This window comes from Thermobia domestica, chromosome 16 (genome assembly GCF_964235325.1).
Source record: "Thermobia domestica chromosome 16, izTheDome1.hap1.1, whole genome shotgun sequence".
Taxonomy (NCBI): Eukaryota; Metazoa; Arthropoda; class Insecta; order Zygentoma; family Lepismatidae; genus Thermobia; species Thermobia domestica.
In genome coordinates this window covers 34,800,953-34,819,341 of record NC_137469.1, presented here as the reverse complement: position 1 = coordinate 34,819,341, position 18,389 = coordinate 34,800,953, and the positions used below count along the sequence as shown (strand labels likewise).

General features: G+C 36.1%; 1 protein-coding gene across 1 annotated transcript in view; it reads right to left on the bottom strand.

Moving 5' to 3' along the window:
• Positions 1–9,365, bottom strand: part of ptc (protein patched) — a 189,714-nt gene extending 180,349 nt beyond the window's left edge. The window contains exon 1 of the mRNA XM_081742289.1: positions 9,212–9,365. Coding sequence (XP_081598415.1) covers positions 9,212–9,277 — 66 coding nt within the window. The 5' untranslated portion in view covers positions 9,278–9,365. The remainder of the gene's footprint in view (positions 1–9,211) is intronic.
• Between the last annotated feature and the right edge of the window lie 9,024 nt (positions 9,366–18,389).

Here is an 18,389-nt window from a genome sequence, read left to right as displayed (position 1 = left end):
ACTACTTAGCCAATAGTACTGCAAACATTCTGAACTGTTTATCATTAATGCACTGATGTTTAAACTGTAGAATGTCACGTGTTTCACCTTCTTATCTCTTCTTGTTCCAGAGTAATGGAGGAATCCATGGCATCCAGTGGTAACATCCGGTTGAAACAGTGGGCTGTCATTCAATTTCTGACTGAGGAAGGTTGTGTGCCCAGGAACATTCATCACCGGCGACGAGTCGTGGATACACCATTAGGTTCCGAAATGAAGCGTCAGTCTATGGAGTAACACCACACGTCCTCTCCTCCGCCCCAAAATTTGAAGGTTGTCCCATCTGCTGGCAAAGTATTGTTGACATTGTGCCTCATCCTGCCTATAGTCCGGATCTTGCGCCCTGCAACTTTTGGCTCTTCCTCAAATTTAAGGATCACCTTAAGGGCTAATGCTATAGTTATGACGCGGAGGTGAAAGGAGCACTTCAGTAATGGTGTCGCCAGTAGCTACCACAATTCTTCACCGACAGGATGAAAAACTTTGTTTCTCGTTAGCACAAGTGTGTTGCCCGTAATGAGGACTATGCTGAAAAATGATGCCACCATTTGCAGCTGACATTGAAAGCTTTGCACTGATATCTGTACCGGTACTGTCTGTCAAACACAAATAAGGCATTACTTTCTAAATCACCCTCGTACTTTCGGAGATCGATTCGATCTGATCGACTAGCGCAGGAGCTGAAGCTAATGAAAATATCCGTCGCTTGTCACTGGATAAATTTGGTGAGGTACAGGAAAGTAGAGTGCGAATTCCGATCATAAATGTTTTGGAAGAAATGGACCGTTTTAGAAGTATTGATTGCACATAATCTAATTTACATAGTATATTTGTCCATGAAGTTTAATGGATATAACAGATACTTTTAAAACAAATTCCAGTTGTTCGCGACATGTGAGACGCTTTTCATATTTTCTGTGGAATTAAAGGTGGTCAGCTAAGACGTGTTTTGCAATATAGAGGAAGCGTGGTTATTTTATAAAGAAGTTCAGGTTCAAGTAAATATTAGCGTATCAAAGTTCAAAAATTGCACAGCACAGTACCTAATATTATGCACACATCAAAATGCAATGAAGTTCATGTATAGTAGGTGGTATATTACTATCACCACAAACATTAGGGCCACAGTAGTCTTTAACTACATATGGTTGTCCCACTCCAAACCAAACAAATGTTTTATAGACATTATCATGTAGTGAACCTAATAGGTTGTGGCTTTTCTGTTTCTTTTTTTTTTTTAAATATTATTTCTTACAGAACATTACATTAATTTTGTGGCGTCTAGCTTGTGGTTACGAAGCGAAAGATTAACAGCAGTAGATCTGCCGCAAGGTAATCCAAGGTACGAGGGCGAATCTCTGATTGATGTTTTCATAACAAGAATATATATATATATATATATATATATATATATATATATATATATATATATATAGCTATGTACAGGACTTCTTTTGGGCTTAGTGCTACCTAAACATGCTTGCAAATGTACTCCATCATATACACTGGTCTTGCACGCCTTCTTCGTTCGATGCCCATTATGCATCTCGTCGGACGTAGGTGTACAGTAACACTTCATATACATACGTGCTCAAGTAGCAAGAAGTTACGACCTAAGACCACCTACCTAGCATCGCGTTGGCTCTTCTATTTTGTCCATATAGGAGCTGCTACTAATTACGAAAAACGGGATCGAAGTGCGGTACTTCTCTAGAAAAAAGGTGAGAATTTTCTTTAAAATCTCGCTCAACATACATTCACTTCACTCATGATCTCATCCTCAGGAACGTGTTAACGTTTTCAAAAGAAGGAGAGGAGGGTAGGAAGAAAAATGACTTCTTTCTTACGTAGTACTGGCTAAAATGCAAATTCTTCATAGGAACACAAATCGGTTTATGGAAAATATTTGAACCTCCTTTCTCTCTCTCCATTACAATAAGCTTTTCAATCAAAGTATAAAAATTAAAATATGCAAGGAGAAGTCAGAAAGTAAAGGGACTTGAGGAAAGGTACATTTATTCTAATGATAGAAAACTGAAATATATTATTTTTCTACTTAGGCATAATCTCCCTACATTTCAACGAACTTTTCCCAACGTTTCACAAGTTTTTTGATTCCGTTGAAAAAAAAAAAAGTATTTCGGTTGCAGCTGTAATCAATTTTTCAACGCATCAGTGACTTCCGCATCGGTTGCAAATCTTCTTCCCCTGAGCGCTTAATTCAATGTAAGATGGAATACTCTGAACCATGACTGATATGTAAAGAATTGGCGATTTCGTTCACTGTGATTTGTCTGTTTTCCATCACCATGCCCTCAACGATTTTCAAATTGTCCTTAGTGGTTGATGTCGATGGCCTGCCCGATCTTTCCTCGTCACATAAAGAAGTTCTTCACTGTTTGAAACGCTCTATCCATTCGTAGATCTAGCTTCGCGATAAAAAGCTATCACCATACTGCACTTGCATTCGACGAATAATTTACGCAGGTTTAACACCTTCCGCAAACAAAAACCGGATCACTGTCCTCATTTCTTCCTTGGTGCAGATCGACGATGGATCAGCCATGTTTAACGGTCTGCTAAACTTCAACGACTAACGCGGGAATAAGAGTGACACGTTGCATGGAAGTGTTACAGACGACACTAATTCAGCGCTGGATACTAGCAATGTTACCAAACCTTAGTGCGAGAAATTTCAGTTTTTAACTTCTCCTCGTATAAAATACACTACTGAGCCTCCTATCCTCTTTAGGGTACGCCATCTAATCATAGCGATATAAAGAAACCTCAGTTCGAAGTAGATAATAACTATATTTCAAAATTCATAACAAGCGGTTCAGCCATTTTTCCGTTATACAATCCCATACAAGATCAGTTTCATTTTGATACATTAGATTTGAATTATTCTATGGTACTCGGACCACCCTCATCTTTCATCTGAAGCAACTGTTCCTATTACGGATCAAAATCAATCTAAGTTGCTTACGTATGGTTCTTGAATAAGCTTCACCTCCAACAAAAACATAAAAGCTTTGGAGATGAACAATAGTTGTGAGTACTAATCCAATCATCACTGCCGTCTCTGGCATATTTTTTTTTTTTGGGGGGGGGACATCAAAGAAAGTGATTTAAATGGTACTACCTAGCCCAACCTGTTTCTTAACTTCGATTCCATTTGTTACCTTTCTGCTTAGCTTCACGGACCCCCTAAGGTATATCAAGAACTCGATTACAATCGTTTCACAGCCTGAATATTATATTCCAAGTAAATATAATAATTATTATTTATATGATATTCTGTCGTTAGTAAGTAAATTAAATTAGAATAAAATATTGAATATTTTGTACTTCAAAATATTGGGGGGACGCGTCCCCCTCGTCCCCCCGCCAGAGACGCCCGTGCCAATTATATTATTAAAATGCAGTTCTCGTCTATTGTATGAAAAAGCTTTCTGATGTCGCGGACATCTTGTAGCGACTATTAAATGTCCGACCTCCTCTCCCGTGAAATTAAAAATGATGTAATATATATATATATATATATATATATATATATATATATATATATATATATATATTCTAAATTAGCAAAACGATCAAATCAACGAAGGTAACCATATATGCTTATACATAATAAAAAGTACCCATTCATAACAAATGGCCTATTTCATTTCTATATGAAATTAATTCTGCTGTTCCTTGGAGAAGCCAATATGTCATTAACTCTTTAGAAGCCTAGTTTTTACCATTTTTTCCTCTATTGATATTATAGCTAATACACTTAAGAGTCTTCATCTCGGCGAAATTAAAATGCCGCTAATTTTACAGTAATTATGTGATATCTTCAAACAGATAAAAGATAATCGAAATGTAGAACAAGAGCGCCCTAGACAATATTATTTTACATGAGAAACCGTTATCACGACTCACTTATCTGCTTTCGATTTCGAGCCATTTTGAAAATCGGCATTTATTTTCGCGTTTCTAAACAGCTGAAAACGCAAAGCCACTAGGTGACTTGTGATAACGATACTTCACGCAAAATAATATTGTCTAGGGTGCTCTTGTTCCATATTTCAATTATCTTTTATCTACTTGAAGATATCACAAAATTACTGTAAAATTAGCGGCATTTTAATTTCGCCGGGATGAAGACTCTTAAACGATTCTGAAAACGAATACGAGACGAACTGAGAAGCGTCCATACTCCACACCCTTCCGCTAACCTCTTCGTTTTCACGTACGATTTTTTTGTTTTGATATTGTCCATTAATTGTAGTCTCCTTCGGGAATCAAACCCAGGATTACACGGTCCAAATACACACGCTAACCATTGCTGTAAAGAACATTTCTGTTTACAAATATCATTTAAAATACGAACATATCATGTTCAAGATACTCAAATAAGCAAGTGCTTTGCAATAAATTTAATTTTCGGATTAGCATGGGTCTTCCTCTTCCAAACTTTACAAAATATTTATTTATTTAATGATGGAAAGTCGATCAGAGACTGTTTATTATTATTATTATTTTTTTTAATGTAGTATTTCGGCACTCATCTTGTATGGTTCAGGAAACACTGTGGACACAATGATCGCCTTTGGAGTTCGAACTTAAGACATGTTGCTTTCGACGAGAAAACATTCAAGTCGAAACAATCTGCTGTGATTTCTGTTCATTGGTGAACATTGGAGTTAGTGGAGAATGGAAAGAAATTCGTAATGTAACGCTTTTGCCCTATAGGCTAAGGGAGACAGATGAATAAAGAAAGCAAATGTTTATGAAATAATTGATGCAATGACCAGTATTGTCAGGTCTAAAGATCAAAAAGTAGCGAAGTTGTGTTCTAAAAGTAGCGAATTTCAACTATTTGTAGCCCAAACATGAAAATGAATTAGTTTGCAGCTATACAATTTTACTTGTCTTATCATATGTCCTATTGGATGTAATGCAAACACATGAAGTTGGAAATACGTCAAATGTATTGATTGGAAACGGTCAGGTGACGACCGCAGTTTGGTGGTTGTATGTTAGAGCTAACTCCATAATAATAATAATAATAATAATAATAATAATAATAATAATAATAATAATAATAATAATAATAATAATAATAATAATAATAATAATAATAATAATAATAATAATAATAAATTTTATTGCAGAAACATCTGAGAACATCAGATGTGTTAAAATCGTCAGAAATAGATAGAAATTGAAAATTTATTTGGTTACATATATAACATACCATAATATAAACAAAGATCACTGCATAACAGACGCAATTATTTTAACTATCAATTTTGAGTTCAAAAAATTCTTCAATACTATATATACAATTATTAATAAGTAATTTCTCTACTTGCTTTTTAAAAGCCAGAAATGAAAGTTCTCTTAAAAATATAGGAAGAAAATTATAAAATTTAACTGACATATAGTAAAATTGCAGTTTGGAATGAACTGGGTAGATGGTGATAGTACATAATGAGCGACCTTTCCTATTTTCAAGCAGACATGTTTGCTTAAGTCGGTTTTGTACTAAACAACATTTGCGGTATGCGTTTTCACTACTATTTCTCAACAGCTCGGTATAACTATACGGCGTAGTCATTAACTAAGGTATCAACACGGTCCGTGACCCTGAAACAGAACGGATTCAACTAAAGTCTAGTGTTGTCAGATTTGGACATTAAAAGGTATTAAAGCAAGAATTAAACTAGTCAAACATGTTAGTTTTACTAACACTATTTTTTCTTGTCAATAGAATATTCAGCAAACAAACCTTTTACTGCATTATATAAAACTAAGAATTTGTGATTTCATACATGAAAAAAAGAAAATACGTAGCGCGTCCTTACGAGTAAGAGTATGCAGATAACCAAAAGTAGCCCAAAAGTAACGAGGGCACTTAGAAATTTTGGTAGCAAGAGCGCTTAAAAAATCGCCCCATCCGCTACTTGTAGCCCAATCTGGCAACACTGGTAATGAGAATGTGTGAAGAAAAGGGAAAACCTCGAGAAAACCCACGCACCATCCTCTTAACCACGAACTAGCATGGCCTAGGATCAAACCATGAACCCATTACACCAGAGGTGAGGCCTCTACCACTGAACCACCGTGCACCACTTGGTGTCGTGCAACACACCGTGATGTGGATAGTTCTTGAATTATCTAAATGTTAAACTTATCAGCATAGAATAGACAATTTCTTGAGTTCTAAGTGTGGAAAATATTCATTTACTGTATAGTCACAGTGAATATGTTCATACTGATTCACATTATTTTAAATAAAAAGTATCTTAACCGAAATACGAACAGCAAGTTTATAATTTGTCAAACATTTTTCCTTAGTTAAGCATGATTAAACTGTAATTTTAATATTATCGCATCCTAAAGCTACTTCTCAGGTGATACCACAGAGAAAATAACAAGCACTTGTTATTTTCTCTGTGGTGATACTACCATCAAGCAAAGGGATCCGATATGTGAAAGTTGATGATTGAAGTTTTCCGAATCTTTTTCCTTAGTTACCCACACCACAAGGGAAAAGGTTAAGAGAGTGTTGTTTCCTTATTCCTTTCTTTTGAATAGCATCAAAAAAAAAAAAAAAAAAAAGAAAAGAAAGAAAGAAAGAAAAAAGAAAAGAAAAGAAAAAAAGAAAAAAAGAAATAAATTATTATTCTACTAGCGGTATCTATTACCGGCACCTTTTTCTGACTTTTAAATTGGGATTTCTCCTGCAATTTTTTTTTTTTTTTTTTTTTTTTTTTAAGAATTGATGGACAGTAGAGTAGAATTGAAAATCAATAGAGGACAGAATATGCTAATTTTTTGCACTTGTTTAGATTTTGACGCTTCTCTTCACAGCCTGTTAGAATGCGTAGAATAGCATATTCATGGAGAGTAACGGCACTTTATTTTCCAGAAAAAGCGTTGGTACCTTGTTAAAAAAAAACGCACATTCGTTTCTAAAAAAAAGCCTCAGCACTATTTTCCAGAAGGAAAAATAGGAACCTTGTTTTCCAGTGATTATTGTCATTACTAGTAAAATGTGTTCAGTACATGAAGATTCCGCCCGCGTAGCGTAGTCGCCAACGATCTCGCCTTTAGTGCGAGCGGTCCTGGGTTCGATTCCCGGTGGTGACACTCGCTTGATTTTTCAGGCCAGCGATTCTGACTGAAGTTTTCCTCATTCACACTAGGCAAATGCTAGGATGGTACCTACCATACAAGTCCCAGGCCGCTCCCTTCCTTACCCAACCCTTTCTTCCTTCTCTTTCCTCGGATAGTGTGATCACCGAGGGACGTCATCCTTTATACTTTGCGGGCTAACATGGCCATCAATACCGAATGATCAGAAATCTAATCCCTAATGATGGGTTCCGAGGTAATGCTGAAAAATGCAATTTTGAAGCACATAATAGCTACTAAAGCAGAAAAAACTCAACAACGGAGTACCGCACTAAACTTTCTATTTCGGTGCACCAGTATTTTAGGATGCACTTTGAGATAGTTGCACTCTACACCTATTAACAAATCCATTATTTTTTAAAAAGAAAGTCGAAACACGTACTGCGTCACAGTGTACACCACGTGAAAGAATTTGGTTTGTCAAAGTACACAACGTGAAAATTGAAGTTTGAATTCTTGCATCCTCCTTACCCTCTACTTCCCACTCAAAATCTTTAGTAAGATAAACGCATATTTGAAAAAATGAAATAAGGACTAAGAAAAATGGTAAGTGAATATTTGAAAATAGAAAATATCTAAACTAGAGATGACTTTTTCGAAAAATCTGTTTTCCGATTTTCGAAAAAATTCGGCTTTCGATTTTTCTTTTTTTCCTATTTTTTGTTTTTCTAAAAAAATTCGGTTTTCGAAATTATTTTCGTTATTCGTTTTTCGAAAAATCTTCCATTTTTCGTTTTTCGATTTTTTCGTTTTCGAAAAAATCCATTTTTCGATATAGTATTTTATTGAAAAAAAAAAAAAAAGTGGTCGTCCCTAAACTAAACCTCTTGATTTGTCGAGTAGGAAATCGTTTAGTTTCACTCCAGCAGAGTATCACACGGTCAAATTAACATTTTGCATCCTGAGCAGTATACTAACCCTCTAATTTCAACTGCACTGCGGGTAGTCTATCAAGCGAGGATGATATACAGCGAGGATGATATAGGATCACATGGGGAACTAAATTTTGATTGTCCACTTCTTGTGATCAACTGTATGAATCATGTACGATCCATCAACAATTTCGATTCATAAGATTTGACTCTCTACATCGTTGCGGTAACTGAAGGTGATCGTGATCCATTAAGTAGTTCTTGATATTTTGAATCTCCCGATTGGACACACGGACAGGCACAGATTGTGTGTAAACCGAATTCTTTTTTAAAAAGTCACCGATTACGTACTATTTGAATTATAAATATACATTGATGATACAAATGATGTCGTAGGGCAGGCGCGCACCCAGAAATTCTTGTTTGGAAGGTTTCAAAATTTGGAGGCGGGGTGTCCAATACTGCAAACCACTACGTCTATTTAGTATTTAACAAGTATTATTCTGCACTCGAAAAGATGGTAAATATTTGTAAAATACTTCCACTTACATTATCAGAAAAAATGATAGAACTAAATTGTTTTTATAAGAAAAAGAGTACATATGAAGTGTAAGATAAAATTTTCATGCTACGTCAATCATTTTCCTATTAGGCCTAAATAAGTTTAGTGTTATTGAGAAAGTGGACAAATCTATGATGAGTTACGAAGTATTGGGGGTTTCCGAACCCGGTTAACCCCCCGTTGATGCGCCCCTGTCGTGTGATTACTGTACGTAGTACCAGGTTCAGTTATCAGTGACGACAAACAACCTGAATTTTCGGTGTCTGAACCAACATCGTGAGATAATTAGGGGAACTAGAGTTACTTGAATACACGAGAATCCCAGGCTAGAAAATCAGAAATAACGGTGATGCGATCTAATATTCTTCCTGATCACACACATTTCTTCAACTAAAATCCATTCATAACCCTTTCGCAAACTGTGTAAGTTAAAAAAAAAAAAAAAAAAAAAAACTTTTAGCACACATAAATTAAGCTAATGTTTAGTCTATGATATGTTCGTTGAAATTCGGTTGAGTATTTCATCAATATAATATTTGGTACTCACCGATCCTTTGGGGTCTTCAGTACGTCCCGAGTTCTGAATAACACTTTTTGCTCGCTTCCAGATCATGTCACGTGTATGAAGCACTTTCTATCCGGCAGCCATTCTGACAGCACACTGTTTCGCTGACAGTCAGCAGCCTACTGAAATGGACTTCAATGCACATCTTCGCGAGCACCCACAACACTAGACTAGTTGGACTTGTGGCCGCATGATGGCTCTTCAGTCGCCTGCTCGCGGAACTTCTTAATTTAAAAAAAGGTATAAAAAAAAGATTGGGCACATGGCTAAAGTGAAAGTTTTACTATTATTGTTAGAAAATCACTATATGTAGTCGAATAATATCAGGGTAGAGTAAAGATTACATATAATGTTTAAAAAGGCATAAGAGTTGACAAATTCGAGCATTTCTTTACGGTTTCGATTTTCTTTTTCACTGGTAATGGATTCAATTCTTGGTATGTTGTCCCAATAGCATGAAACTATGGGAGGATAGATGAATTGAAATATCATTCTTGTCAGGCGCGCACTAAGAATTTTTTGCTGGGAGCAGTTCAGATTTTGGAGGGACGTGTCCAATATTACAAGCCATTACGTCTATGTAATATTGAACTGGTATTATTCTGCACCAGAAAAGACGATAATTGTAGCTGTAAAATATTCGCCTATATTTACAGAAAAATATAGAACTATATTGTTTTTATAAGAGAAAAAGTACAGATGAAGTGTAAGATCAAATTTTCGATCCAGTTTTACACTGGACTTCAATCCAGTTTTACACTGGATAAAGCAGCAAACTATGGTTTAGCCCCTCCCTTGATCATATCCTGGATCCGCCACTGTGGTTTTATTGAGATAGTGTACAAATGTATGTTCTATTAGGAAGTTTTGAGCGGGAAGCGGACCCGATGGTCAAACCCCGTGGGTACGCACCTGATTCTTGTTGAAAATTCCATAAATAACGGCATTGAGAGCCGTTGGCGCTTTCCTCTCATCACTCAGTTAAAGCTGTCATCTGTGCGACTACAGCTCTTCGTAGAACCTATAGCACAGGAAAATTGGTGTCTATTGTGTTATAGAATCGAATAAGGACTCCATGTGTTACTAACAATTCCGCCCGTAGTTCTTACTTCTTACCTTTGCCGCAACGGCGTCGCAAGTGGTAGCAGATTCCCGCCATCTAATAATACTTCCCCGAGAAGGTGCAGCATAGTCGTCCGCCTCATGCTGTCGCTTCTGTCAATTAACAGCAAACGAAAGCTTCTTCATCAGATTTTGTAACTGTTGCTACGCTTGTAAATTCGTATTCGAAATTAAATAATTGGATGAGTTTAAAGAAAAATATTACATCAGAATAACTCTCTTGATGTAATATTCCCTTCCCTACACCACTGCTTGGGGTCCTTGGTTCGATCCCACCTCGCGCCAAGTGAACTTTGTGGTGAACAAACACCGTGTTTGTGGTTTTTCCCGGGGTTCTCCTGTTTCCTCCCATTTTCTTCATTCCATCATTTGATTCATTTCTCATCATCACCGTCTCCTTTAGGCTAGCCGGTACAATCGTGGGACGTAAAAATTAAAGATTTCATTTAATTTCATTTCCGTGAAACATTAGAGTAAGTAAAAACACAGATGGAATATCAAAAGTCTTATTCATTGAATTACAAAACATCTCCATAAAAATTATGTGGAATATACAGGGTAATCCACAATTACATCCCAATTTTCATTTCACTATTATTCTGTTATTAACAAAGTTATATGATTGCTCCCAATTCTATTATGTACTATGGTCCTTGCCGTTGCTATTTCATTCAACGTAAGCACCAGCATTAGTAGCACAGCACACCGTTGCAGTCGGGACCCAACATTCCTTACAGACCGTTGTAGCATGTTGTTTGGTACCCGCGCACACTCTTCCTTAATGACTGCTTCCAAAGTGTCCAAGCCACGCAGTTTTGTTGCACACAATTTCTCTTTCAAATACCCCAGAGAAAAAAAAAATCAATGGGTCAAGTCTGGACTTCTCGGTGTCCACTCAACATTTCCGCGAAGGCCTGCAAGAGCATTGTCAATCCTTCTCGCGAAATCAACGAAAAATAGGGAGGTTCCCATCAGGTATAAAGTACAAATTGTCCACTCTGTTCCAGGTTGAATCAACGTTTGTTGCGTGTGCACATACCTTTCCACATTCATAGTTTCACGAAGAATGTTAGGACCGATAAGAGTGTCATCACGAATACCACATCATACAGTCACATCATAAAGGACGTGACTGCAATTTTTCAATTGTTGCAGGACTGTTGTTACTAGGAGCCTAGTAATGGTAGTTATGGCGCTTTATGAATCCATCCACATGGAACACTGCTTCGTCTTACGACAGAATGTTACTAAGGATATCTGGCTTTTCTTGCATCCATTGTAATGTGGATTCAGCAAACTCCATTTTAACATCACAGTCTTCCTGCGATAATGCCTGGACAAAATGTGGTTTCTCTGGTCTCCAGTCGATCTCCTTCATTAGCTGTTGGATCGAACCATACGATAAACCAGATTCCCTATGATATTGTCTCAGGGACTTCGTGGGACTGCGCAAACGCCGCAGCAGCGTTGGCTTTAGCCTCTTCAGCGACAACTCTCTTTGGGGGCAGAGCATCCTTTTGGTGAGTAACCGAACCCGTACACAATAAATTTGCATGCAGTCTCTTTATTGTTTTCACGTTCAGAGTTCAGAGTCGCGTGTCTACCCTTCTCCCGTCTCCACCATCTTTGCACAAATACAGGTGACTGCCATACTTCCAACCTCGCTGCAATCTGAGCACTGTTAACAATGTTCGGTCTCTGATCCATCATCATTTAATTACTAATTAGACCTGCAACAAACAATAACGTAACAATTACATAATGACACCTAATGGCATAGAATAGAGCATAATATAACGGTAGAGTTATTTATATCACATCGTTTGTGATAAAATAGCAATAAAATAAAAATAGGGACATAATAGTGGATCACACTCAGTACAGTATACAGCACTGAATTAGTTTTAGACATATTTCATTCAGAAGTCTATTATAATTAAGTTCAAATTGAATGTGTATTGCAATAGCGGGATTTATAGCTTTGAATGCATTCAAGGATTGGATTCAGTAGTTATTAATGTGATTCGCCGATGGCTGTGATAACATTTCGGTTGAGCGCCATGTGAACTTAACTTTAGAAATAATTTTCATGGTTATTATGACATTAATTTGTAACATATATAGTATTTTGCTACTGCATTACATGGCGTACTGTAGCTATCTGCACCGTACAATAAAACACTGCAACAGGAAACATTGAAACATTTCATTCCGCCCCAGTACTGTTTGTTTCATTGTGCCCCTCTTATATTCTTGTAGAGGAACTGTACCAAACCCGGGCCCGGGTCCATAAAGCGGGCCCCCTCAATTGCTGCTCCGGGTATTGGCGTAGAATGCTAGAAATAAGCTGAATTGTAGTTTAACGTTACTGTTGCATGCAGCGCTAGTTCCTGTGTTGATCAGTTAATCCTTTGTTCCGCAATCAACATCTGACGAGTTTTCATGCAGTGGAAAGTTTTGAAGCTCCGACGAGCAAGCATTGTTTTCCATAGTTAGTAAAGAGGTAAGTGCGCCAACTATTTATTTATTTAATCTTAATGGTAAGAGGTATGTTCTATGTAATTAGCTAGTAATTTAGACGTAGGATTGACAATTATTTGCAGCGAAAGTAAAAACATGTATGGTCGTAAAGTGGGCCCCCTGGTCAATCCTAAAGCGAGCCCCTACTATGTTGTGCAAAAGTAAAAGATATGTTTCATACCAAATTCTCATCACTCGTGCAATTTATCTACAATTTTCAAGAGGACCAAAATGCTCAAAACAAAGCTGAAACTAATAACACAATATCGTGGTCGAGGGCATGGCAGTGTTAAGTCATTATCAAGATCCTATGTTCCAGGAAAGTAAAAGACAGCTGAAGGTGAAAGGAAGAGCCAAGGAAGACGATTCTCATTGTGGCTCAATCTCTGATATAAGGAAGCATCAACAATATTCTCAACTTTAAACGTTCCACTAGGGAAAACATCGTCCACGGATGACGATGCCACATGCATGTTCTGCACTGAAAATTTTTCGAGTGATACGAGAGTTGAACTGTGGGTCCATTGTGTCATGTGCTCTTAGTGGGGCCATGTAGATTGTGAGGAGACTGGCAAAGTCATTTATATTTGTGACTTTTGCCAGTATAGGCAATCTTAACTTTGTGAAACATTTCATTTATCACGTTTAATTTGGAAGTTTTGGTTCTGAAGTTTGAGGATTTTTTTAATGCCAAATAAGTAGGTTGGAGAAAGAGACATGTTTAGATTTCTTATTTCTACCAGTAGAATATTGAATATTTCAGTTTTGAAAGTTTCAGTCTTCAAGTTTAGTCTAAATGAAAGATTGTTCTGGAATTTAAAAAATTAAAAAAAAAAGACATTTTGATTTGCTATTTCCGCCAGTAAAATGTGGAATATTTAAGTTTAGACATTTTCAGTTTATAAGTTTAATCTATTTGAAAGGTTGTGCTGGAGTTAAGAAAAATATTTTCGGATTGCATTTTGGCCACTAGAATGTGGAATATTTAAGTTTTAAGTTCAATTTTAATGTGTTCTTTACTTTTCGGAATTTGTTTCAATTTCTTCCAATAAAGTCTTTTAAACATTCATATTTCATTTTATTTCTATCCCCAGTGTTTAGGATGTTGTTTTTAGCTTAAATACGTAACTCATTTAAAGTAATACAGGTTTTTGCTTTGTGTAATTTATCTAAATTTAAAGGGGCCCGGTTTTGGAACAGTTTTTTCGAATGCCGAAAATGCAGTCCATATGAAAATCCATTTTTTCTCAACCCATTTTTTCCTTGATTGTGATGGGAAGAAACAAGCAAAACAATTACATATCATATTATTTTCAGCCTGAATAGCACTTTTTTCTGATTGATACTTTCTTAGATATATGGAAAAAACAAAATGGGGGCCCACTTTTGGTACAGTTCCTCTACTAATAAACACTATGCGCTTCAAAACAAAGTGACTGAAATCATTAATTTTTACTTATCTTGTAAGGTCAAATATCCTCCTTCATAACACACGGGAAATTCTGATGACGAGCTTCGTCCGTTAAATAAAACATGATCACCACCAGTCACCAAGACCAGATAATCAAGACACCACCAACCAGATAATCAAGACACCAAAAAAATTACTTCCAGGTATGAAAATTCTATTTTTCCTTCTTACGTGACTTCCATTAACGACAGCCATTTGCAAACATAAAAATGTCACGTGAGTGAGGTTAAATTTACATTGAAGGTGCACCACCCAAGCCTGACGTAATGTTACGTGGTATTAGTCCAGTTTCCACACACAAGCTTATTGATAATATATATATATATATATATATATATATATATATATATATATATATATATATATATATATATATATATATATATATATATATATATATATATATATATATATATATATATATATTACTTACGTTACGAAACATAATTGAGTGAGCGTCAACGAGCGAAGGGGGTTAGAATCCCCACAGGGCTCCTTTTATTCCACGTTTATCACAATGATATTACCACGTGACATTACGTCACGCTCGGGTAGTTCAACTTTAATGTAAATCTAACGTCACCCATGGAACGTGGCTAAGTGTACAATGTTGCCAACACTGTACACATCTCAATATCTCTCCGCTCTATAATCTTGGCGGAATTTCTTTATTTCACAGTACCCCCATCTCCCCTATTTCCAGCGTCATTTATTCGTATTCCTGGTAGGTTTTGAGGAAATATGCTTCATTAGAAATTGATGGGTCAAGTTTGGCGTATTTCCGCCAGTCTTTCAACACCTTTAACTCATATTTCTGGTGGGTTCTAAAGAGAAGTACTTCATTTGGAATGGTTGGACGAAGCATAACACACTTTCGCCAAAATTTCTGATATCCAAAGACCAGGCCCGTATACAAGGGGGTCTAGGGGAGCCGGGCGTCACTAAAATTTTCACGCTAGGTTTGCAAATGAACTATAATATGGTGATGAAATATAATATGGTTCGATCGGGCTCCCCTAACTTCTACCGGGTCCCCCCTACATTTTTGGGGTGGCTTCCAGCCTGCCAAAGACAGTGGCGGATATAGAAAGTAAAAACTGGTGGAAAGGCAGCCAGAACCCAGACCATGATATATATATATCATGAGTCAACTATAAACTTTTAAAAATATGTAAATAATAGCTTAAGAGTCCTCATCCCGGCGAAATTAAAATACCGCTAATTTTACAGTAATTACGTGATATCTTCAAACAGATAAAAGATAATTGAAATATGGAACAAGAGCGCCCTAGACAATATTATTTTGCGTGAGGTACCGTTATCACAAGTAACTTAGTGGCTTTCCGTTTTCAGCTGTTTAGAAACGCGAAAATAAATGCCGATTTTCAAAATGGCTGAAAATGAAAAGCAGATAAGTGAGTCGTGATAACGGTTTCTTATGTAAAATGATATTGTCTAGGGCACTCTTGTTCCACATTTCGATTATCTTTTATCTATTTGAAGATATCACATGATTACTGTAAAATTAGCGATCTTTTAATTTCGCCGGGATGAAGACTCTTAAATTATTTTTGTCACTCAAAAAACTGGGGGAATAGGTTCCCCCGCACCCAAGCTAAATCTGCCACTGTCCAAAGAATTGTATCTCATTTGGAAGGCAGAAATCTATTCTGTCTTAAGTTACGAAAACAAGAAACTTGAAGGAATTGGATAAAGGAAAAGGAAAATAAAGAAACGGAATTCTAAGAAAAAGAATTATGTCCTTTTCAAATCATTCAAATCAAAGCACTCCATTTAATTTCAAATCCATTTCAGATCAAAACAAAAATCAACAGCTATATTATTTGAAACCGAAAATGCAACGTTTAGAACCTAGAACCTATCCACCTCTAGGATTAAGGGCGCCCATCAAGGGGGGCAAGGTGGGGCGCTCGACCCCCTAGAGGAAATCGTACTTCGGAATATCGAAAACACAATAGAATTTTTACATTAGTTACAGCAAAACTTAAAACTATATTTGTAATGTCGCTTATACTTCCCCCCCCTTGGAAACCCCAACATGGGCGCCCTTGTCTAAGATCACAATAAATTCCTGAAATATTACCATTTAATGATAATTTTTTCAAGTTTCAAAGAGAAATTTAATTCTGATTTCAAAAACTAACAACCTTATAGTTTAATTTTAGAAAATGAAGTATAAAAATATAAGTTCAGTGGAGCCCTCTATGCCCACTCAATGATGTTAACACCAATATTCCAAATTTTATCATAAATTGTATATATTTTTACCTGCAAGCTATGTGGTATGACTGCCAGGTCTAAACATTGAAAATATTGTATCTTGTTCGTTCTTGTTTCCCCAGGACTTTCATGTAACGCGTGCACGACAAACACACAAAGGTAAATTTCACGCTGAACACCACAATTAAGAGAACAACAACAAAAAGCCCTGGATTTTAGGAGAATATCTTTGGAATTTTTGTGAAGATTCTTTTTTTCCTCCAAAATGTTTAAATGTACATACGTCACGCTTCTGGAATTTTGCCATATTATTATTATTATTATTATTATTTTATTTTGGAAGGGAAGGAGAGGGCATACTTTCGAAAATGTAGAGTAAAGCAGGGGAGGTAAAGTATGGAGCAAAAAATAGTATCAAGATATTGATAATAATCTTGATTAACCAATGAATTGTTGATAATTACCCTTATAGCGGGCAGTCGTTCCTTTAAGTGATTCTTAAAAGCCTTTTTGTTTTTGTTTTTTTAAAGCTTTTATTGTAGTTGGAAATTAAAAACAATTATAGGAACTTAAAGTGATTACATAGAAAGATTGTACATCGTCGTCAACAGAAAAGAAAAAGAGTTTTTTTTTTTTTTTAAAAAAAACTTACGCTTAATATGGTGGGATGTTGTAACTGACTCAAATCACCACAGGATATTAAAGTTGAAGGTTTCAACATTTACAGCAACGTGGGTGGTCTAACGAACCATTGAGACCTGCGTGGAAACAAAGTGAGGACTTTAGAATGTGTGTGTGTGTGTTGTATATATATATATATATATATATATGTGTGTGTGTGTGTGTGTGTGTGTAATGCCTAAGTCGTTTATTTGCCTTAATTATAAGATCTTGAGAGTCAGAGTACTTAAAACATATAAAAAACGGAAACAATTTCCAAGAAAAAATATCACTAAAGTTCTGAAAAATGTGTTGCAAGCAGCATATCTTTATATTGAACAAATATATATACCAATAATAGCAATAATAAGATAATACAAGAACACTTATTTTACGCCATAAGTTCAGAAACACGTTTGTTCAAGTGAGTAAGTATTCCCTGACATCATATCAGATTAATTCAGTCCGAATTAAAAATCCTTAAGTAGTGGTTTCTTGTTACAGAAGACTAATTAAATTTATTTCTGGTGAAGATACGCATCTTAGGCAAATCTAATTGGATAATTTATTGTTATATCGCGTTTTTTCTCCCCTTATTGTTAGTTTCATTGTGTTGTTGGTTTAATTAGTTTTTAAAAAAATAAATCTAAAATTATGTTTACATTGCTTCATATACAAGGGTTGTTTAAAATTTAAAGGCTAATAGTAATCATATGAAAATACTATTTTTTTTTTTTTTTGGAACCAATAAAGAGGAGAAAAAGACTCATAAAATGCTCCGTTAGGAGTATTGTACTGTATGGGTCAGAAACATGAACATTACGCAAAAACTGATGAAAATCGGTTGCATGCTTTCGAAATGTTAGTGTGGAGAAGAATGGAGCGAATTAGATGGGTCGAGCGGAAAACGAATGAGAGGGTATTAGGAATAAAGGGGAGAAAAGAACAATCTTAGATATTATTTAAAAAAAAAAGGAAGAGAAACTGGTTGGGGCATTGGATAAGAAGGAACTGAATCATGAAGGACATGCTAGAGGGTATGGTGGCAGGAAAGAGAGGGAGGGGGAGAAGGCGACAATAATTAATGGACGATGTCAAAACAGAAAAATCGCACGTGAAGACGAAGAGGTTAGCAGAAGACCGTGG